Here is a 23,763-nt window from a genome sequence, read left to right as displayed (position 1 = left end):
TTCTTCAAAGATTAATTCTAATAATAACAAAATCATGCTTTTTTAAGATAAATTCTCTTATTATCCTAATATATCCTATTACTCTATCGATGAACTCGTATATAATTGTCGATGCTAAGTCAATTTAAATTATTTCTTGCTTGATTTGATGACATTGCAGTTTGAAAACTGTTCTCTCTGCGCGGAATCGTGCTTAGAAAGCAAAATATCTTTCCTCGCGAAATGGAAAAAGGAATGGAAATAGGATTGGTATAGGCTTAATCTTATATAGGAGAAATGTCTCTCCAGGAATATATTCCTCGTTCTCTCAGTATCCTATCAAATAATAAAACACAACTGAACGGAAATATCAGTCCTAGCTCAGCAACAACAAATAAACTTTTGAAAAATTATTATTTTACAATTTTATACTTTTACCTTCATGCATTTAAATACATAATCCGAAGAGAGAACATAATCAATAAAATCATATTACTAATAAGTTATTATTAATAACGTTTAATATCGCAATCTCTTATATCAGCATGTAGATAAGTACTGTATTTAGAAAAAACGTGCGAATTACACAAATAATGTGCATATTAATTGATCGTATAGAAAGTAAAATTTTAAAAAGCAACTCTATAAACTTTGTATTTATTACTGCTTGTATCAATTGTTACGTGTTTTTTAAAATTGACCAAAAATTAAATAAAGTATATACAAGCATACTTAAAGTAGTTTGTATATAGTTTGCTATTTTCCATAAAGCGTACTTCAAATATCTAAAGTTTTTTTTTAGATATTTTCCATCGCTTATGGAAAATCGACTAGTAGCAAAATAGATTTATAATCGTTGATCGATAGAACATTAAATCACGTCACAAATTAAAACGTTGAAAAATTTGATGAAAAATGACATAAAAAATTTACCTGAATTATTTATGACTGTCCCACTTTTTAACCGGCGCTTAATCCTAAAATCAGAGATAGCGTGCATCAATCAAACACGTCTATTAGCTATACGTAAATGCATTGCTAGAATAATGAATGAACCGTGAGCACTTTGCGAATTCTAATCACGATTGTTGTACATTATGATTCAATGTCAATAAATACTCTTCATTTACATAAACAAGAAATACTATTATATACGCATCGATCGAACGTCTTTCATAGCGAGATTTTTTTATTGTTTGCAGGTGCAACAGGTTTGAAAGATCTGACGATAAACGTACCGACCATGGTGAGATCAGGCGATACCGTAACATTGTCATGCCATTACGATCTGGAAGGCTTACCTTTGTACTCTATACAATGGCTTTTCAATGATAACGAATTTTATCACTTCAACCCCGACCGCAAACCACCCTACGCCACTTACAAAGTGTCTGACATACAAGTCAATGTAAGTAATTTATGTAGTGTCAATGTATATTTATTATATATAAAATACAGTAATATTAAGTGAGTCCCAGGTGCGATAAAATTCGCAAAATTTTCGCAAATATTTTCGCGGTGCACGTCAGTTTCACTACCTTACCCTCTTTCAGCGTACAAGGATGACTCCGTTTTTCGCGCTCGTTATAATTTGACTTTCACATAACAAAGAAGGACATAGACAATAGATATCTGACTCGGCAATTATACATGTATACGGCTGGCATACGTTTGGCCAACATTGGTTTAAAATCAAATATCGTACATTTATGAACAAATATAAATATGTGAAAATTCTCATCATTTAGGGAAAGTCGAGTTATGGTAAAATAGATTTGCAATCACTGATTGATAGAACAAAAAATTTATCTGAATTATTTAAGATTGAATAACATTTTTAAGAGTATAAAATTCGCCAAAAATTTCAATTATTTAATTATGAAAAAATGAAATGTTTCAGAAATTTCTTTCATCTTTTGTAAAGAGCAATAATCCTCAGTTCCTACATTTTTTCTGCAATTATAGATTCAATTGAGTAAAAAATCAATCACCCTGGGACTTTTGAGTCTACAGAGAGTTTTCGAAAGCGTTTCTGTGTTACAAAAAAATCTATAGAAATTTAAATATTATCTTTAAGGTTTCAAAAAGTTATTTCTATACTTACATAAGGCCGGAACTGTTGCAATTTTTTTTTAAGTGTTGAAACGTCAGGAGAAAACTGTAAAATACAAAAAAAAATCGACTGTGTCTTAAAAGACCCACGGTGTCCGCATAGTGTTAAAATATGAATAAAGTTTGCATATAATCAAATTGTGAAAAAATTGTTCAAATAATCAGTAGCTAAGAAAAATAATAAGATGATTCTGAGACGTCCCGCATATTTCAGATTGAGTTTAATCAGTGCCCCTCTTAAAGTAATAACCAAATCACCGAGCAGGTTTATCTTTATTACAACTTCTCAATTACAACTTGATAAAGAACTTATCCCTTTAATAATACTTTCGTAAAAGTTTACTAGGTATACTAATCTCGGTAATACCATGGTGTTCACATTACACACGGAGTTTGCTTGAAATCAGTCTTAAATCCATGAAAAAAATCCTACGCCGTACTTAAATAAATAAGATTAAAGTTTCAATTTTCGAAATTAACAATTTTATATTGTTATATTGAATTTAATCATCGACATTCAAGTTTCAGCAAAACGACTTGCGTAACTTAAATAACACAAAGAAACTTGAAGTTTGATTGCTTAATATCTTAAATCGCAACGTGTTGTATTCTCGCTGTATGACGTGTATCATAAATTGTATTCCTCCGAGGGATGCGCATATCGATGCGCTGTTAGATCCATTTATCAAACGAGCTCTCTCTCTTTTGAAGAGTCGTCGAGAGATAAGAACTAAAGCCGGCCCGATTTTTGCGCTCGCGAGTAAACGACGAGCTATCTTTTTGCGACTCGCGCCCCGATCCGACCGTAATCTATTTTTCTACGGAAAACACAGCCTGTAAGTAGATTCGATAAGAGAGAAGATCTGGTCGCGCTCTCTTGCCGAAGGCAAAACTTCTTGCCTGCTCCCTGGACAACTGATCTTCCTTTCCTCTCCCCCTCCCCATCCGCCCTTTCTAATCTCCCATGCATCGGGGGTGCCTCCATTTTTCCGCCGGTATGGCCACGACGAAGGCAAAAGTTTCCTCTTCGCGGGTGCCGGGTGGAGGAAGAGAATCGATAGACTGATTTATGGCATGTACTACGATCGCGACACGGCTTGAACCTGGGTCAAGCGAGTTCCGTGTTTTACGGACGTCGATTCAACGTCGCCGCAATCGCGTCGCGAATCTGCCCCCTCCCCCTTTTCGCTCGTCCTGCCCGCTCTCGCGTCCCTTTTTCTCGCGTCCTCTTAAGGTGCGACTCTCCTTAAATTTTCCGACGCTCGAGAAAATGGAATCCCCCTTTCCGCAAGAAAGAGCACTCGGCGCGAAAGCAATATCCTGTAGGTTTGTATAACGTTCTCGCGCGCGCGTCGAAGAAAAATGTTAGAGATTAATCCTAGATGCATGCTTGCTTCTATTGAGTATATATGAGAAACGCGGAGAGTTTCTGGCATTGCAATGTATTCACGTACATTTTACATTAATTTAATAAATATGCGATGACTTAAATCTATATGTAGCGATTAAGAATTCTAATGTATAGCTTAACGAACTATTCTAGATTTATTGGAACTAGTGATTATTAGTAGTTTCAATGTTATTAACCTTCCGTTTTTTTCTTTAGCTTCAAATTTTCGTATATATTTTTTACGTAAAATTAACAGAGTTCAAAAGGTTTGATTTTAGTCGACACTTGAGAGATACATATGTGACAGAAAATCTCAATATATTTATATTTAAGAAAAAGATAACTTAACTTTTAACCAATCATTCGCTGACATCCGCTCTCTTCCTATAAATTTCACAGTTTGCAATATGATTTCGTTAATAAATATCTTTCAATTAGATGGAACACCGCACGCGTAAGGAAGACGTATATAACCGCGGTATAGCGTGTACATTTAATAGCGTCCAGCGCTGGCTTCCTTTTTGCTTTCTGTCCCGTAGTCCTTTGTTCGACGACTCAAAGGAAGTCCTCTCCAGGAAAATACTCTCGTGGGATCGGTAACGTGCTTCACTGATAATTAGGACAAAGAGGTGGTCGTGCAGACCGCAAATGTGGGCCAGAAGTTTAGAGGGAGGAAAAGCATCACGTAGAGAAGGGATGTGAAAGATGATATAGCAGATAATGCTGATTCAGGGTGAGGGATAAAGAGGACAGGCGGGAGAAAACGTGATCGGACAATCGGTAAAACATTGCAGAGAGCGAGGAGCATAATGTATGGAAGTGTAAATGAATTATTGAGGGTGAGAAAAACAGAGGAAGACAAGATGGTAGAGAGAGAGAGAAAGAAAGAGAGAGAGAGAGGCGATCAAGGAACAGGCAAGAGGCAACGTGGAAATAGTGGTGGAAAAGCGAGGTGGAATTCGCTTGAAAAGTGTCAGGTGACTTCTGGAGTCGTGAACATTTCTAAGCGTGAGACAAGGGTGATGAGAGGAGGAAAATGATATGGGAAAAGAAACTTATCGAGAGAAGCTGTGACAAAGTGACGCTGACGTTACAGATACAGGGACTTTCATCTGAAGACGATTCTTCATTCAAGTGGGACAGCAAGGATTCAATTTTTCCAACTGTCTGGAACTTTGTATTTGGAGTCTTATTTTACAAGATTCTCACTCTGCGCTCCTCGCAATACGCTTGAGAAAGTGACACCGGAACATGATTTTCGCATCTCTAATCCCTATTACATTAACAGTGTCATTTCGGAAAGACCCGATTGCGGGATGGTTAGTAACATTAAACTGTCGGCGATTCCCCACATGATGCATAACTTCTAGAACAATTTAACGAATGAACATTAATTCGGGGAATGACTGCTCGGTGAATTACAGCGGGACACACGTAGGAGTATAAGAGTAGAGCAAGATTTAAGCTCGGCTCGAGCTGAGAGACAGGATAGGAACCCAGGCTGGGAATTTTCATGAGCGTATAAAGCATCCTGAGTCAGATAGAACAGCAAGTATATCCGCGTAATCTTTACACGGAGAATTTACAACGATCAATGCCGGCAAATAGCCGATAGTGGACTCGGAAGGCATCTTGGCGGTCATTCGCTTCCGATGTCGCGGCAGTTACAATGAGATCACTATCCGCTTTACCGCGATCGTGTAGCAGCCATATCGGTGAACTCGTCTTTTTATAGGACCACTTAACAATACTCCGCTTGCCGATTATCGTCGCGTTATCGCCAAGCTAAACTCGACGGAGAAATGGCTTCGTAGGAACGTACGTGAGATGCGATCACCGCTCTCTCGTGTGCGCGCCCGAAGATTTAGGATAATAATTTTTCACTATTCGATTAAGTTTCTATCGTCTATCCCGATTGGCTCGTATATCTCCAACCGAGTATTTTCAGTCGATATAAGAATAGGCGATATTTGTTCCACGTGAGTCATGGTCCGTAATACCTTGTAACGGTATTGAGCTATTGTTACTGCGATGTAATCGATGAATCGAGAGAGAATAGCTCGCTTGTACCCTCGTAGCGTTTTAACAAATACAAAGAATAAAATCTCGAATATTGCTGCCGCGCGGGCTTTTAAAGAAAAAAAAGAGTATTAAACATATATAGTTGAGTATAATTCTACTTGAGTACAAGCGATATTTGCGAAAGCATTTTGTCGTAGCATTAGAAATGTTTATTTTCCGATATAAATGATGCAAATTAATTTATTGACGTGAAAAATTTATTCATTACTGATTATTTAAAATCTATTAATGTTATCAAATATATTAAGATGTTTCTCTTCAAATTCAGATTTGATATTTAAAAGTAAAGTTAATATGCGATATATGAACAATATCGAAATCTTTATGTTGCCATTTAAATTTAAATCGGTACCAGATTTTAACATACGTTATGTATGTACATGCATGTATGTAACGCTCGTGTGACTTCATTTAATCAAGAATGTAGAATGCGGACTGAAAAATGGGATGCATGTTCACACTTTTCATAAAGGAGGTAACACGTGTCTGCCGCAGTTTCCGCCCCGGCAGATCCGAATACTCGCAACCCTTTTCAATGTTATTTTTCATCGAGCATCTCGTCCATGCCGATGCCAGAAGCGGAAGAAACGATGAAAAAGACCTGTCCCCTCATCCGATATAGTTTGTAAAGGAGGCGGAGACGCTCGCCGCGATGAATATAAATGCCTGCGAAGAGGAAGAGAGCGGTGTCGCAAAAAGAAACGAGCACGGACGGATCGTAGGATCCAGATTTAAACGTGGAAAGGCTCGGATGTAAAATCGATCAGCGGTACAAAATGCAGAGCAATATCGGCGATGCTTAATACCAGGAGGATTTGACGCGGACATCGAATGAGAAAGAGATACGGGCGCTAGATTAATCCTCGCAAATTTGAAATTTTTTTAAAGAGAACGAAATTTCTTTGTAATAAGACGTCAATTTATTTATCGCTGATAATAATACGAGAGAGAAAAAGATTCCACAAAATTCAATTATAAGTATAAATAATTAAATTAGAGTTGCAACTTATCACAATATCTGTTCCTATTATTTTGCTCATCAATATATGTCCCTATTGTATTTTCTAAATCATTATTTGTTTTTAAGCTATTGCAAAGTTATACTTCACTTTAATTTTATTTTCGTTCAAAACTTGCTAAGCATGGCTTTATTTCAGTGCTAACTTTTTATATAAAATTTTAACGCTTTCAGAAAAAAGTTCACGTTGCGAAGTTCTCGTGGTAAATATGCATGTTTTCTCGACATATTCGGAAAGTAGCATATGAAGTCAAAGCACGCTGCCAAGTTATTTCTGACGTAGACGCTATATATACACGTGTTTCGAATCAGTGATATGTCACCGATATTGGAAGACAAGAAACTTTCGTCTTTTGTTCTCCGACACCTAAGAGATAGCTAACAATAAGACGTGATGCTTTCACCAAAGATGTTTCGATAAAAAATTCTTTTCCGTGCTGTAATCTATATCTCGCACCGTCAGATCTCCCCCTCCCTCCCCCACCTCCTTCAAACGTCTGTAAAAGCATTCCGAGGAATGTCGTTTTGAAAGGAATCTTCGCGAACGGCGTTACTCTTCAGTGACAGTTTCACCGGGATCCGCGCTTTTAGCGAAGTTGCCCGAATGCACGATCAATACTTATTACCGTCTTCCTTCTCCTATCCAAACCGGTAGACGCGACGGGATAACTAAGTGCAAGCACGACTGATAACCAATTCCACAAAAATTTACTTTTCCGTCGTCTTGCTATTTTGTAATCGCGACAACCTTATCGCGAGGCAGAATAAAAGAACGTTAACTAACCTGGAGGCGGTGAACCATTCGTAATGAATATTCCTCGCGTCTTATTCACTGCTTTCGACAAACTTTCTCCCAACTCGGGAAGATCGCTGAGCATGAAGTTTAATTGGAGCAACATTGGAAAATGTTAAATGTAGACGTTCGCTAAAGTTCTGTATGAATTCTTACGAGATCACGCGAAAATAATTTCATGTCGGCAAATTTTATCTGCATAAGAATACCTTCCGCGTGATAGAAGGTTGGAAAATTGCGGTTGTCCGCGGGAGCGTCCCTAACTATTGACGCGAATCTCTATCGTGGAAAATGTCGAAACTTTTCGTTGCGCGGCGTAACGGCGCCGCTAAAAACCAGGCTGCGAAAGGATGAGACGGATCGTGGAGTGAAAGATCAAAATGGCGAAGGTGGAGAACGGGGCATAGGTGGAGTACGGTACATCAAGCTTCGCGTTTTACAGGTCTCCAAATCGAACTCGCACGACGTAACATTGGTGGACGTGTCCAGAGAGCTTACCGGGATGTACAAGTGCGAGGTGTCCGCAGGCAGCCCTTCCTACCACACGCTGATCGAAAGGGCCAAGATGGAAGTAGTCGGTAAGTACGTGCGCGTGTCGACTGTTGAAAATGTCTTTTTTTAACTTTTTTCCGTAGTAGTCGAAGATAAATCGCTCGTTCCGGGGTTGTCTGAAATATACACGCGTTTTCTCCGTTTATCTCGGTACTCGATTTCGAAGTGATACATTTCGTAAGCAACATAGGGATCAACGATCGACTGTAAGACAAGATTTAAACAAAATCGATGTGCTTTATGACGCTCCAATAAGATACATGTAGCCCATTTTTAATAGATAAACACTAAATCAGTGCTTTTTTTCCCGATATTCTTGTAATTCCCTTTGAATTTTTATTTTATTTAAAACTAGCTGGTTACCCGGGCTTCGCCCCGGAGGACATGTGTAATAATACACGCAAATAATCTCACTCAATAGTCTCTCTCTCTTCCTCTCCCTCTCCCTCTCCAAGATTCGGTTAATTATTTCGTGTAAGAATTAAACAAATTAGAAAAACCGGTTTCCAGAAGATCGGTAACAAAAAACTATACACTCTATAGCACTCGCCAGAAAATTCTACCCCTATTTTATATGGTTGTAATATAAATTCGGTCCAGCCGTTCTTGAGTTAAAAATGGTGTAACTAACCCGACTTTGTTTTATTGGTAAACATCCCGTTTAGGGGACCCACCTCCGATGGCCTTGACCTTCACATATGTTGTCAAGGTCACCCTTCTGAGTGACCTTCAAAAGGTTTTAGTCGGGGGTCGCTTTTTATTAAAAAGTTATTAACAAAAAAAAGTTTGGCGACCTCACACCGATTTCAATGACCTTGATATATGTTGTCAAGGTCATGACCCCGAGTGACCTTCAGAAGGTTTTAGCCGTCGCTCGTTATTCGTTAAAAAGTTATTAACAAAAAAAGTTTGGAAAATATGTAGGTTAGATGACGCGCTTTACAAGTATTTAACTGTTTAAAGCGCGTCACTAATCTACATAGGTTAGATGACGCGTTTTAACAGTATTTAGGCCCAGTTTCACAAGTGTCGGTTAACTTTTAATCTTAGATTAACTCACTCTTCGTCTCCTTCTAACGTCCCCCTTAGAAAAAGATGAAGAGTGAGTTAATCTAAGATTAAAAGTTAACCAACACTTGTGAAACTGGCCCTTAATTGTTTAAAGCGCGTCAACTAACCCATGCGTAAACCATTTCGGGGCTACCGCACCTCCCCCGAAAGCAGGGGGGGTGTGGGTGAACCTCGGTTCGCGTGAAAAGTGTATGCGTGAACTTTTCATGCGTGGAAAGTTAATATGCGAGATGCCACATGAGTTAGATGACGCGCTTTAAAAGTATTCAACTGTTTAAAACGCGTCATCTAACCCATGTAAGTATTCTCTGCTTTAACAAAAAGACTTCAATTTATCAACAATTTACTGCTTTAAATGTTGTGTTTTGGTAAAGCAGCGACTTTCTCGCGAAATAAAGTATTCTCTGCTTTAAAGAAAAACGTAATATTAGTCGTTTATGCCTCTCAGTACTTAAAATAACTGCTATATTTTTGAAACTTTTTTTGTTTATAACTTTTTAATTAAAAGCGACCCCCGACTAAAACCTTCTGAAGGTCACTCAGGAGGGTGACCTTGACAACATATGTGAAGGTCAAGGCCATCGGAGGTGGGTCCCCTAAACGGGATGTTTACCGTTTTATTTATATAGATATAATATACACAAATATTTGCTATATTTTTTAAAGCTTTATAGAACACGATCGATTAAGTCTAGATGAAAAAGTAAAATTCTCAGCAAGTTAATATCTCTAAAGTACGTGCGATAAGAAAGTTATGATAGGGTATAGAGTAACCAGATCGAGGGTTAATAGCGACCAAATTATTATGGACATAATTACGGTAAATATTTTACCGTAATTTTCTTAAGAATTCGAAATTCTGAAGGAGAATATATTATTATTCGTAAGCTATTACACCCAGCTGTCTCTGCGCGAGGGAAAATCTCGTATATCAAATAAGCACATACAGCTTCTGTAGGGATATCACGACGTGACGTAGATTACAAATTATTAAACAAAATGCGCGCAGCAGCGGTGTCGGGGCCCGGGGGACACGTTGGAAACACTAGCCCTAGTCGTCAGTATCAAGCATGACGGGGGTCGTTGTTCAAGTGTTTCCGGTACGCTCTATGTGACGCCCCCGGCGCCGTTGGCGTGTCGCCAGGTGTCGAGTTAGTGCCGTGGCAGCAGTCGCATGTGCTAAACGACATAATTATTATGCCTTAGACGCCCCAAAAACGGATCCTGCGATTCGTACCGAGAAGGAGCGCATAGCAATGGGCGAGACGCTACAGGCGAACTGCACCTCAGGCAAATCCCGGCCCGCCCCCGAGGTTACGTGGAAGCTCAACGGAGAACTCGTAAGTATCGCCTCCTTGCCATCCTATATACGTCTCGACGTAGTCGTAGCTACGTGACCTTACTGGATGATTAGAGTTGCGCGGGCGGCGAAAGGCTCGAGAATCGCGTCTATATTCCATTCTGTTTCACCCCCATCCCCCATTCCATTACGTCAATCCCGCCGTTCCTCTATCGCTCACTCGAGGGCTTCTCTCCTCGAGTATCGCACCGATATCGGGATTACGATTCGCGGGATTTAAAACAAAAGAATCGCAACGCGTTCGACGCAGCGCTTCTAGCAAATTTGGTAGCGCGTAACGTGATTTCGCATGCAAATTGATCAATTAGCAGAATTAGCTGGTGGGAAGAAATAATCGACCTAGATAAGGAAAGAAAATTATTATATAGAAAATCTTTAAAAATGTAGCTATAAAATTGCAAAATTCAATGGTGCCAACTGTCATACTAGAGGTAGCTTTGCGTAAAAAAATACCCTGTTACGGATGGCGAGCGAGAGAAATTTCGATAGAAAAATGGAGAAACGGAATTTCGCAGCTTCGGCATGTTTCCGTTCTATAAAAAGCCATCGAAATATGTTATTCGTATTTCATATAAACTTTGATATCCCCAGTTTACCGTCATAATTTAATATCGAAGTTTAATAAAGGATGAACTGTAGTTGCTGTCACTTTGGAACATTCTGTGCACGTTCGCATAGCCGACAGGATTGTCAATAAACTAAATCCATGAATGGAATTTTATTTCAGAATTATTAATTTGTATCGACGTTAATTAAGATGACGTGAGACGTGACCAATCGTTTTGCCAGTAAATTATTTCTCGATGTGCACATTCTCTTATGAATAACAATTATTAACTGTTTTGTCTAAAAATGATATAAGTCAAATTTTTTGAAAAAAAAATAAATTAAAGCTTATTTCTTCTACTGATTTTTATCTTTTTTTTTTAAATTCAATACTAAAAAGTGGACCTATATATCACTTTCAAAAGAAACACTAGCTTATGTGCAGATTCTATATTAATCTCATATAATAAGTTCTATGAAAATTAATTCTTACTGTGAAAACAAAGTATTTGTTCAATCAAATATTTTTATTTTTGCAACAGTACGCTGTAAAGCGTGCAAAATTAATTCGCAGAAATTAGAATTTCACGCTGCAACACGTCTGATTTTCGTCGTCACTTTTTAACGGCCATGAGAGCGAATTATTATTTAAATGTTCTGATATTTTGAATATATTTTGCATACCCACGTGTAAATATCTTTTGTACTTCACGTACAATGGTGTTTAACTTGTCACATACATTTTTTCTATCACCATGATATTTCCGATAAATTTTTCATGATGCTTGGACGAAAAGCTCCACGCATAATTTCTTGCGCAAAATACTACGTTCAATTGAATCACCCTCATAACAAAACACGCGTACATTCGTCATTGGTCAAATTATTGCTATAGATAGATTTGAGATCGGGCTCGCTCTCTGTATCGCTATTCGTTATTCGTATATTTTCATGTAAAAAACATTCATTTGCGCGAGTTTTATTTGATTTTGTTGAAATTCTCGCGGATATCCAAGAATCTCGGTATATGAGCTGTTTATTGTAGCACAAAACTCGACATAATGAAAATATTAATTAAAATGAAAGTTCCATAACACACGCGTATGTGCACGTAGATATGTTTGTATGGTACTTTTGTATTATTGTAACAGCTTATTGGTGAGCTTATTGCATGGCTACTTTGAGCTAACACAAACGAGATACGTGCGTGTTATACGATCGCGTGATTAACTATAAAGACGTGCCCGGGCCTTTCGTTCCATAAAGTAGATAAATCTCGAGGAACCTTCAAGTGGAAAAGCTTCGTACGCTAGTAATCTGTAGAGCTCTCCTGTTGAGTGCAACGTCAGACGAGCTACGATCGCGTACTAGGAGAAACAAAAAAAAACAAAAAAGAGGAGAGAGAGAGAGAGAGAGAGAGAGAGAAAAGTAAAAGACAGGCGGTGAGAGGATTAAGTGTATAGTTGCTCATCCGTATTTTTGCAATCATCGAGTGCCCCATGTATCCATCGACGAAGTTTTGCCCTTAACGCCCCAATTAAATGTTTTAAGTGTACCCGTCTCTCTTTCTCTATTTTTCTCCTTCTCTCTCACTCCTCCCCTTCTCGCGCTCTCTTTCTTTTAAAATTGTATTCCGTTGAATTTTCCCCGAGATCGGCATTATAACTGCGTTAACAAGTTATGCCGTTACGTACTTTCATTCGCAGTATTTTATGCGGACCTGCTGCTTTATGACTTAATTTAGTTTTAATCGCATTGACATAACGGGAAAGTTCCACATTTATAAGAAAACAGACTCGACATTTGTGCTCTATATATATGTACAGAGCTTAAATATATATATTATATATAAACTATATCTAGAGTTAAATGGAAAAAGAAAAAACCAATATCGTGGGCCTTTATCTTGACGAGCGGATCCATTGCTTTCGCAGAAAATACCATTGATTTAAATAACCGGGGCACGAGAGGCGCGATATTTTCCACTGAATATTCGTTTTCAGAGGCCGGGCGCTTTGTTTTTGAACGAGCAGATTTATGCCGTCCTTTGACACTTTTCATTCTGACGATTGAAACGGCGTAACTCACTTTCGGCCGGTGAAACTGGGAAAACGTCAGCACGGCGAAACGGCGCGGTGCAGCGATTTAACGGAATAATTTAGTTGATTTAACGAAAACCGCGAAATAACAATTTATTTGCATACCAGGCATCCGTACCCTTTAACCATGTGCGAATGTATCCGAACAAATCTTGCTGGATTTGATTTCTACCGCCTCGGATTGGAATTTCACATCGCCTCTCGCTCAGAAAGATAACGTTTCATATCCTCGTGATGGGTGAAAATATTGCGAACGTACGCGTTGTAAGAAATTAATATGATTTGTTAATAATTGAATGATCCAGCCAGGTATATATGAATAATAAAAGGTCTTTAAATTTTTTATTGATAGCTCTCTCTCTCTATTTAATACATTTCTCGTAATACATGCATATTTTGTGAAATATCTATCTACATATTTCTACATGTGTGTATATAATGATTTATATTTAACTTGTATGAATAAATTTTTGATTTTGTAATGAATTATACTATCTAATAACTTAATTCTTTATAAAACATAATATTTTACATTAAAACCAATACAAAATAATTGTATCATAAAATCATATTGTAAAAATTAAACAATAATGCATAAACAATAATTCTTTTAAATAATTTAAAACGGCCAATTTTCAAGCATTTACAAGATGTTAAAATTATAGGTATTTATTAATTTCAGTAGTATACATCAGTCGTTGTAATAACGACTGTATACTATTGAAATTATTAAATATAATTTTAACATTTTGTAAATGCTCGAAAATTGGCCGTTTTAAATTATTTAGCTTCTGCTTAGTCGAGCGAGATTATTTTGTTTATTTAATAATTATTTTACAAATAAAATATTTTTAAATTTGTGAATTGTGCTATCGCATTTAGTTTGCTCATTATATATAATTTACTTCTTTATTGTAGTAAATCAAAAAATATACAGAGAAATGTTTTTATGTGATCTTAATGTAATAGAGTAAAGATTGATGGTGCTAATCCATATTATAAATTTAATTTAATTTGCAACAAAAATTCTAATAAGAATTGATATTGAACATTATGATATCAGAAATAAAATATTAGCAGGATATTAGTGTTGAAGGAATTCCGAACTTAGCTCGTAATAACGAACGAGTGCTAGCAATTTTAAATACACGTTTGGAAGGGCGCGTGAAAATTGAATCACTTGGCTTTTGAAATAAAACGAGGCGGAGTAAGCAACGACCGCGCGTTTGGACGAGCGTAAGTGAAAATTCACATTTCCGGCGGCGAGCGGAACAATGGCTCCACCCTGGTGAAAGCATTCCGGCCGAAAGTGCACAAGGGTCGTCGTTTCGCCCCTCTCTATTTTCGGTTTTCGCCCTCCCGTCACACCCATGACGTGTGTCACCCCGCTTACTTTCCTTGATTCTAAGCACTATTGTTGACAACTTCCTCCGTATAGTTGTCCTAACGGGGCACTTTTCCTCTATTGCAGCCACACTTTTTGTTTGATTCACCCGCGATTCAATTATTCGGCAATATTTAATCGCCCTTCTATTTTGCCCGCACGTAACACATATTAATGTTATAATCAATAAATTTATTGATGTTGTACATTGATCGACATTGATGTATATTAATGAGATAATTTTCAAACCATAATTTCCATTTGATTATATATTTTATTAAATCTGATTTGTCATAGTTTAATTATCTCAATCTGACTTTTTCCTATTAAGAAAATATTGGCAAATAATAAATAAAATTAACATTGTAGAATTTTATAACGAAAATATCATGAATGTATAATTTACTCTGCAAAATTGTATTACTTAATTTATTTTGTATATAATCTGATTTATTTATTGATAATAACTTCCGACAATTTCATTAAAATGAAATATATCATGCGTCAATAAATCACTGCGTTTATAAATTTCAATGAACACGATGTCTCCAGAAAACAATTAGGAATTAAAAATACCGTGAAGCGCAGTGCTAATTCGGGAACGCCCGTGAGACGTCAGACGAAGATAATTAAACGACTCTTACGTCGATAAAAGAAAAGAAATTAGAGGCCCAAGATAAGAGGCGGGAATCTTCCTTTTCCTGGGAATTTCGTTCTAGACTTGTCCATTTAGAAAACGTAGAAAACTCTTATCGAGGCGAACGATTCCATGTAATGCAGAAAAACCGATTAGTGAGTTAGAAAATCGTTTTCATTGATTGACCACCTGCTTATCCTTCTTTTTTATCCTCTTTTAGTTTCTCTCTCTCTCTCTCTCTCTCTCTCTCTCTCTCTCTCTCCCTCTCTCTCTCTCTCTTCTCTCATGTGAGTACGTACATAACTAGCACATACATTTGTCCGCGTAGCAGGTATATAAGTATGCGCTTGATCCGTTGCCAAGAAAACTCTACCTCGGTTCCACCTATCTCAAATCAAGTTTTCACTCATATTTTCTCGCCGCCAATATTTCCGCCTTGCTTCCCGCGTTCCACCGGAAAGCTTTGCCCCGGCATATGAAACATCCACCAATATTTCGGGGCAAATAATCCCTAGTCGCACAGCGCGTGCATTCTCGTAAATTCGAGACTCGAATGCAATTTTCGGACTTTCACTGCGTTTTCTATGCGCCTGATTTCCATTTCGAAAGTTCTCCTGCCTGATCGGTTGGAAATATTCGTAAAACTGTTACGTAGTAAATTATACAGTGTATATATACATGCACGCGTGCGAGCGCACTTATATACACACGCGCACACACACATACACACAAAAAATTCATAATGTAAAATAATAATAAAAATTACCCAAATGAAATACAGGATATAATTTAATTTAGTTATGCAATACATTTCGTAGAGAAATAAACTTATAGTTTTGCAAATTTTGGATTTATGTAAATTGATAAATAGATTTGTTTTTCAACATTTTCCATGTCGCATAAATTATGACGATCTGTACAATAAACTGTGTCTTATATATTCAAAATCATGCATCATGCATTTATAATCGCGTAAATTTAGTTACTACACGCAATATTAGATTCCATCCGCATACGCTCCCAGACATGGAGACAAATATAGTAGCTTTATTGTGGAACACAAGATCTACAGTACAGCGTAGGAATGTATATGCTATGTGGAAAATGTACGCACGGCAAGCAGAGAATATTACGTTTACAAGGACAATGAGGTAGGCGAAAGCAAGCCGCAACCGAAACTCTATAGCGCTAAACAATGTGTCAATCAATCCTTCACATTAGGGACATCTATATGCGAATAACATCATCAAAATCCGTTTTCGGCGATATGAAGATCGCAACGTAGGTGACGTAGGTAATGCACTTTAGACTCGGAGGCTACACGTACGCGAAAGAAATTCCACCGGCATGGCACTCTCGTGACGTATAAAAAGAGAAAGAAAAAAAGAAGGTGTAAGAGAAGATGGCATCTGTGATGGCATCAGCTTCATGCTTTATGCTTTATGGATGTAGCCTGTATCCGCACGTGACACTGTATGCCCGCGGACATGATGTATGTCCTTGTTTGTTCTACAAATGATAACGTCGCCTTCGGAGTTCTCAGGGTGTTCTTGTTCTCTCGTAACACAGCGGACGATCGAAGACAAATTCGTTTCTTCTCGGCCATATATTCTTCTTGAAAGTAGTCCCTCGGTCGTATATAAAATAAGGTCCCTTTTATGTGTATTTATTACAGATCATACAACGCATTATATATTTTTGCTGCGACGCGACTGACATTGACGCGTACATTAATAACTCAAAAACGGCAAAAATGATACTTTTACCAAAAATCTTTTAAGCTGTACAACTCTTTATTGTTTTGGCCATCCATAAAAGATAATCGTTCATTAATCACCTATCGCGCGCATTTCCATTTTGTAATCTGTTTTGTAATATTCTGTTTTTTTTTTTTTTAATATAATGTTCTATAACTAGATTTTAAATTCTATTTAAATTTTAAATTTAAAGATACGAATTCAAATTATTCGTATCCAGACAATCGAAATCTTATTCCCGATAAAAAAAAACATGTACGCATTATAAACAGACGAGTGTTTTTAGTAAATTGATGAACTGTGAAAATATTTTGAAATGCTAACAGATCGTTCTTCTCTGCGATGCATTTAGAAAGGTTGTGTGTATATGTAAAAAGTAAAAATACAACTCTGGAGAAAAGCCGTGTGTCAACGCTAACTTTATAGTCCATGAAATTTTATAGTACACGTATCACATAGAATCACGTTACTGTAGCTAAACTCGATACGCATCCACGTTTGTTCCTCGGAGTAATAACGCTGGGCGACCTCCCGACTTCATTGCGCACTTCCTTTTTCCATTTTACTCTTGTTCACGAAGACAAAAGACGCAGCTACGTTAAATGAGTGAGACAAAGGACAAAGCTGCATTAAGGGTAACATAACCGCATGATATCCTTAGCAGGCGGCAATAATAATTCCCTTTGTGAAACGCGATAGTAAATGTAGAAGATATTTCGATACCCGCGCAGTTACATATAGAATAAATGATGAAAGGACTTTCCATAAGCACTAAACGCGATCTATTAATTATTTGAGATTATAGCTCGGACGGTTATAGCTCGGTTAAATTATGTACGAGAACGAAGTACTTTTCGAATTGTGCACTTATTCCAAGAAGATTTGTGCCATATTAAAAGATAAAAGTTTTACGGTACAATAAATTTTCTATCATTGAAAGCTTTTATGTAATTCGATAAAAAAGATTCAAATATACAATTAAGTTGAAAAGAATCAATAAAGATTAAAATTACAAAATGTGATATAATTGTCATTAAATGCGCCACTAAAAATATCTTGAAAAAATCTAGTAAGCACTAATTCATGCCGCTTGTTGTTTCAGATCGAGAGTAATGGGCTATACCTGATACGGAATTACAGTGTCTCTCATGAAAACGAGAAACGATCTACGGTCTCGAGGATCGAGTTTAAAGTGATAAACAGTATGTTTCGCAAAGGATACTTACATCTGCGCTGCACGGCTTCCATTTCAGACGTTTATCGAAAATCGGCGGATATTGAAATCTCCGAGGACACGCCGCGTATCGCATCCATCACCGGCGAATCACCACCGTACGGCCATCGTAAGTATTCATCGACTTCGCTGTGCCACTCTATTCTGATCTTGTCATCTTTAAGAATCACCTTTAATCGTTGAGGAAAAATTATATGTCTCTCTTTCTAATATAGAAAACTAATTCTATTGTTTTCTGAATATTTTTACTAGCTAGTCACATGTCCATGATAATAATAAAATCATATCTATAAATTTTATCAAGAAGAAAACAGGACTTAATTTTAATTAACCAATACTGTGTCGAGTTTTGAGATATCAGGCAATTATTTTTCTTTGCAATATGCTAATAACTTATTCTGACTTAATTCCGAAACTCCTATTTTTTGTATTACAATCTTGTTATTTCGGTTCAGCGACGTGATAATACGTCATGCCTTAGAAAACTATGAACACTGGACAAATTGTAGACGGTTTTTTTTCTTTTCTCTGTGTATCTTTCTAGAAAGTTTTCGAGATACTCAGCGATCGCGAGCGAATAAATAGCTATCATCAAACTTGTAACGAACACGTAAGTTTGACTTAGATAGACGTTACAGGCGTGTTTCCGTGAAAACTAATGTTTTTCAAGAGAGAAACTAGGAGCATCGGTAAACAGAAAGTCCGTCACAGTAGCGAGAATACTTTCTGAATCATATATATCGGCGCTTACTCGTGACATCGAATCAATGCAGCATCGTGATAGTAATACGATCATGCCATCTCCGACGGCGGAAAACCATGGAACTGCAGAGCGAACATTAGTTCGATATATCTGCCGCGATTGTGGCGCGTGATCGTCAAGCGTGCTTATACGCGAGTCGCGCGCGATATTATTGAACTGAACAAAGTTCATTTATCAAGCCAAATGGAACGACGAGCGAGTAGGCGTAAATACTCTTTCTGTGTGCGAGTAACGCAGTGGCAAATCGACCGAGTCACGCACTCACAAAGTTAACGAGGCACAAAGTCTGCCGTGCTTTTTCATCCTTTGTCTAACAATACAAAGGTTTCTATCAAATGCAAAATTACTGAATCACAAGAAGACGAGAAATGCATTCGAGAGACGAGAAACGAGAAGCGTATTCGATTGTGACGTATAATGGTGACTCACAAATACGATACGCGCGCGCAATATTGATATTGCAAGTTCAGCTCTGTGTATCGTTTTGATTTGCAAGCATTTTATAAAACATATTATGCAATCTCCCTAACCCATCGTAGCTCTCTCATGGCGAATATTTAATCTCGAATAGTCGTATGCAGTTTCGCGAGATACGATTGCGCGGACAACAAAACGCGGCGGCTCTTGGAGGGAACGTGTTTCTCGAGGCAAGTGTAATAAAGCTAACAGCAACAATAACATTTATGGTCCCGCGACCCCCCATGAATGTATCGGGCCGTGTGCAATCTTTTACGTGAATCACGTCGCCCAACGACAGTTATGTGCTCTTCGCAGCCGTATCGAGTCGAAGTCACCGAGGAACCGTACGTAGGGGCTACGATTGTTCTAGCTGAAAAAGCATAGCCGTTATCCAGTTACAGAAAATGGTCTCGCATCCGTCTTCCCGATCGCGTCACTCCGCGCGACGCGCCTGTCACTTCGATTTAATGCGTGTCTTATTTCCAACCCCCGTCGCGCATGCAGCCGCACGTGAACGCCATTGCTAGAGCAAATTCGTTCCCCTTCGAGTAGCGCGGCAAGGATGACTCACAGTGATATCTCTCGTAAACGTATGGGTCAGCGAGCCCCTGCACGCCTTTATGTAATAAACCAATCAATAATATGAAAGTCGCGTCAGAGAGTTAGACTATAAATTCTTTTCGCGCACAATTTCACAAGATTATATTGAATCTCGCTGTTAAAACTGATTTATTATACAAGGTACGTTGCACCTTGCGATTTTCAATCGCGTCTAAGGACACCTCCGGAAAAGTGTCATGACGACGTTAGGAAGTTGTGAGGATGCGCTTTTCTGCCGGCAGAGATTTACTTAAGGTTGATAAAGAACTGCACTATTTTTCTAAAGATTTTTAAATTGCCGAGCGGTTTATAAATAGAGAGGATTACAGCGGGACGGTATAGCGGGCCGTGTTATACACACCAAATTTCCTCCACGCACACAAAGCTGCAAAACTTTCTGAAGATCCCCTCGCCGCAAAACCATTAATCAATGATGGGGAAAGAGAGGGTGGAGAGGGTAAGGCCGAGTTACCAAGTTATTTGATTGACACCATAAAGATCGTTAATAGCAAGAGTGCCATCGTATCAGCGCGAGTGGCGTACACATTTATCACAATGTCGGTAACAGCAATTTACACAAACACACAGGTACACGGCGGAGATATTCCCCCGTTCGCGTAATTCAACGATGATTAAACTGCGCCTCATTACAAGAGGTAACAAAATGTAATTGAAATCGCTTGTTGGCCGATATCGATCGCGCCTGTCAGCGCCTATTTATCCGTATAACAGACGAGAGCCATTCTTCGCAGAGCCATTTTTATGTAAAATATATCCAAGAGTGTGTTTGAGTATTAATTAAAACTCCGACGCGCAAATGAAATATCTCGGTGGTGGCGCGGCGCGGCGCGGCGCGGCGCATCGCGTTTTATCGCGTGATAATATCGCGCGTGACGAATATTAAATAATAAAATAAGAACAACACAACCGATTACGACTCAGGATTATTTCCGTGGTGTAAAGATCTCCGCGCCGCGGAGAGACCAGCTATTTCTCTCGCCTCTGAAATTGTCGGCTCACTTAGGTCCTGTCCTCCTCCGCCTCCAGCGCTATTAATCAATGAGGAATTCAGCAATTAACGCTCCGGTTTTATTAACGTGTCACCGAAGCTCGCACATCGCACGTGGCGTATGTACAGGAAATATTTATAAAAACACTTTAAAATATCAGTTTGTATTTATTTTATCTATATGTATATATATATGGTTCCGTGACGTACCGCGTTTATTTAAGAAGTATAAAAAATCGACGAACATAGCAATGTTGGCGCAAAACGATTATATACGTAATAACATAAAAAAACATCGTCGAGAACGATACAACGTAAAGTTGTGAAGACCAAATACACCTAAAAGTTTCTCACCGCGAGAAGTAAGATTTATCTCCCCTCCCCCTGCTACCTCCCAAAGGAGCTATTAAATAAATTTATGTCGATATCCTAAATCCCAGAGAAATCGGTCGTTGCTGGTAAATTCAATCCGTACCGGGGGCACACTCTCGTCTCGTCGCTAATCGTAGATCAACTCGACGAATTTGGATCGAAACCTTCGTCCTGAATACACACACCGGAGGGAGGAAAAATCTCTCTTAGAAGCCTGTGTAAGTCGCGACGAGGGCGAATCGTTTACGAGCGACCGGATGGTTCCTTCGGGAAGCGGCGGTTCCTGGTAATGCGCTCTTTCGCGGAGAAGCGAATGAGGAACTCGCGTTTACGATTTACGTCGTTACGATTACAGGAGAGATTTCACGGGCTGGAGTCGCCCGACAATATCCGTACGGAGGAGGCGCGATAAAACTGCAAGCCGCGGGCTATATCGCTCTCTCCGAGATCGGAGATTTCATCTACGCCGACGGCGTCAGTGCCTACTTTCGGTCGTCGATACCATTACTTCGTACTAAAAGAAGCGTATAAACGTGGCATTAGGACTAAGACGAGTGTGCACCCGCACCATTCGCTTACTCCGTGCGCAATATACGCGTCGCGACGTCCTGTCTGTACCTCTTTTATACCATCACTGCGCGACGCCGCGCTGACGTCGCTCCCTTTTGGCAGAACAAGATAAAATCCACTAAAATCACACGTTCTCGAGTCTTGACGCTTTCCTCTCCCCAGAATCGAACATTAGACCGCAAAATATAGAGATCAGACCGTCTCAAGACGAACTTCGTTCGAGTTTCTTTACTGAATTGCGATTACAAATATGATGTTACGAATATCGAATTAACTATCAAAATATATCTGTTATACTATGTGATGTGTCAAGAACAATATTTCAGATAAGCTTTTTAAAACGCGATTATGAGCACGGTATTAAGTTTGTCATGAGCTGTCTATCTTGTATGATATTATTTTACAAGTATTTATTTTCGATATACACCATGGCCAAAGCACGGAACATTTTTATTAATAAATTACAGCAAGGACAATAAATTGTCTAAATAGAGAAAATTTCATCTTCGGTCGGGCCGAATTTTAAGTAGCCTAATAATAATATTTTTCTATAAATTTTGTATTTATACACGTATTTAGCAAACTGCGCGCCGATTATTTGTCGAACTTGAAACGCAATTTCCCGTTGGAACAGTAAATCCACATACTTAAATTGATTAATCGACTAAAAAATAAATATTCTCTTCATACATTAATTTCTTGTATCACAAACAATTTTAAGTAAAGAATTGCTTACGCATAAAGTCATAAATAATTTTAGATAACGAGTGATGCATAGAATTACAATTTAAAAAATAAAAAATTGCTGGTGCGTAAAATCTTTCTGTAAAGATAGGATTTTATATAAGGATTGTAATTTTAAGAATATAAAACTTTGCAATCTTTTTAATGTTAAATTTTTAATTAATGATAATATTTAATTATTAATTAACTATTGTTTTACATATTTAAAAAATTGACTGTAGGGTAGACCGGGGCACGTTGTCACACATTTTGTTAAATATTTTTTTTATTTTTTACGTTCAATATTTAAGAGTACTTTGATATGCCAAAATTTCGAGTAAACCCTCAGCTTCAATTGGACAGTATCGAATTTTGTGTGATTGTTACTCTATAGTTGTTACATAACAATAAATAACGACAGGTCGCTTGTGACAACGTGCCCCGTGACCGGGGCACGTTGTCACATCAAATGTAATTGCATGCAAAATGTTATCCAAACTGTATTCAACGTAAATATCAATATATTATAGTGCTCTGCAATGTAAAAAAGTAAAATCCTTCACAGAAACATTTATTTTATTTCAAAAAAGTACAAAAAGCACGAAGTTTTCGTCTTAATCTAAATACAAGAATTCCACTCGAATGCGCAACTTATTGATACTCGACTACTCTCGCAGTTTTCCGTTTGTAGGAGCGCACCATATCCCAATTGCACCTATGACATTAAAATTTTTGAATTAACGTATTATTTTTGTAGTGACAACGTGCCCCGAGGGCATTTTTTTACTTCAAACAGCCTCATGGCCGACACGTTTGAGATATTCATAAGGTTAGGTATTGCACGCGGTAGGTAAAAATACATACTTTAAGATAATATAAAGGTCTATTCTGAAAAAATATAAGCTTCATGTCCAGTACGTTGAATATTAGACAATAAAATTTTACTTACGGTCGCAAAAAACTTTCAAGTTGATTTTACGTCAACACGGCTGGAGCAATCTCAACACTGTAAACACACCAAAGATGAGCATACACTAACACGTTTTGGGAATGACGGGTGCTGCCCTCTGGTTATTACGGAGAAAAAGTTACGGTTGCTACAACAGAATAATGCTGTTAATTTTCGCCCATCCATACAAAAGGGTTATGGAAACCATAGTACTCTGAAAGTGACCTATGGTTTCCATATGGTTTCCATATGGTTGCCCTAACCTTAGTGAGGGTAGCTACTATATGGATGTTGCAACCATAAT

General features: G+C 38.0%; 1 protein-coding gene across 1 annotated transcript in view; it reads left to right on the top strand.

Annotated features, from left to right (window-relative positions):
• Window positions 1–23,763, top strand: part of LOC112452374 — a 100,905-nt gene that overhangs the window by 62,568 nt on the left and 14,574 nt on the right. The window contains exons 2-5 of the mRNA XM_025012540.1: window positions 1,182–1,387; window positions 7,817–7,952; window positions 10,204–10,337; window positions 17,883–18,123. Coding sequence (XP_024868308.1) covers window positions 1,182–1,387; window positions 7,817–7,952; window positions 10,204–10,337; window positions 17,883–18,123 — 717 coding nt within the window. The remainder of the gene's footprint in view (window positions 1–1,181; window positions 1,388–7,816; window positions 7,953–10,203; window positions 10,338–17,882; window positions 18,124–23,763) is intronic.

This window comes from Temnothorax curvispinosus, unplaced genomic scaffold, assembly GCF_003070985.1.
Source record: "Temnothorax curvispinosus isolate PA1 unplaced genomic scaffold, ASM307098v1 QBEX01003323.1, whole genome shotgun sequence".
Classification (NCBI taxonomy): domain Eukaryota; kingdom Metazoa; phylum Arthropoda; class Insecta; order Hymenoptera; family Formicidae; genus Temnothorax; species Temnothorax curvispinosus.
This window is presented reverse-complemented; position numbering and strand designations above follow the sequence as displayed.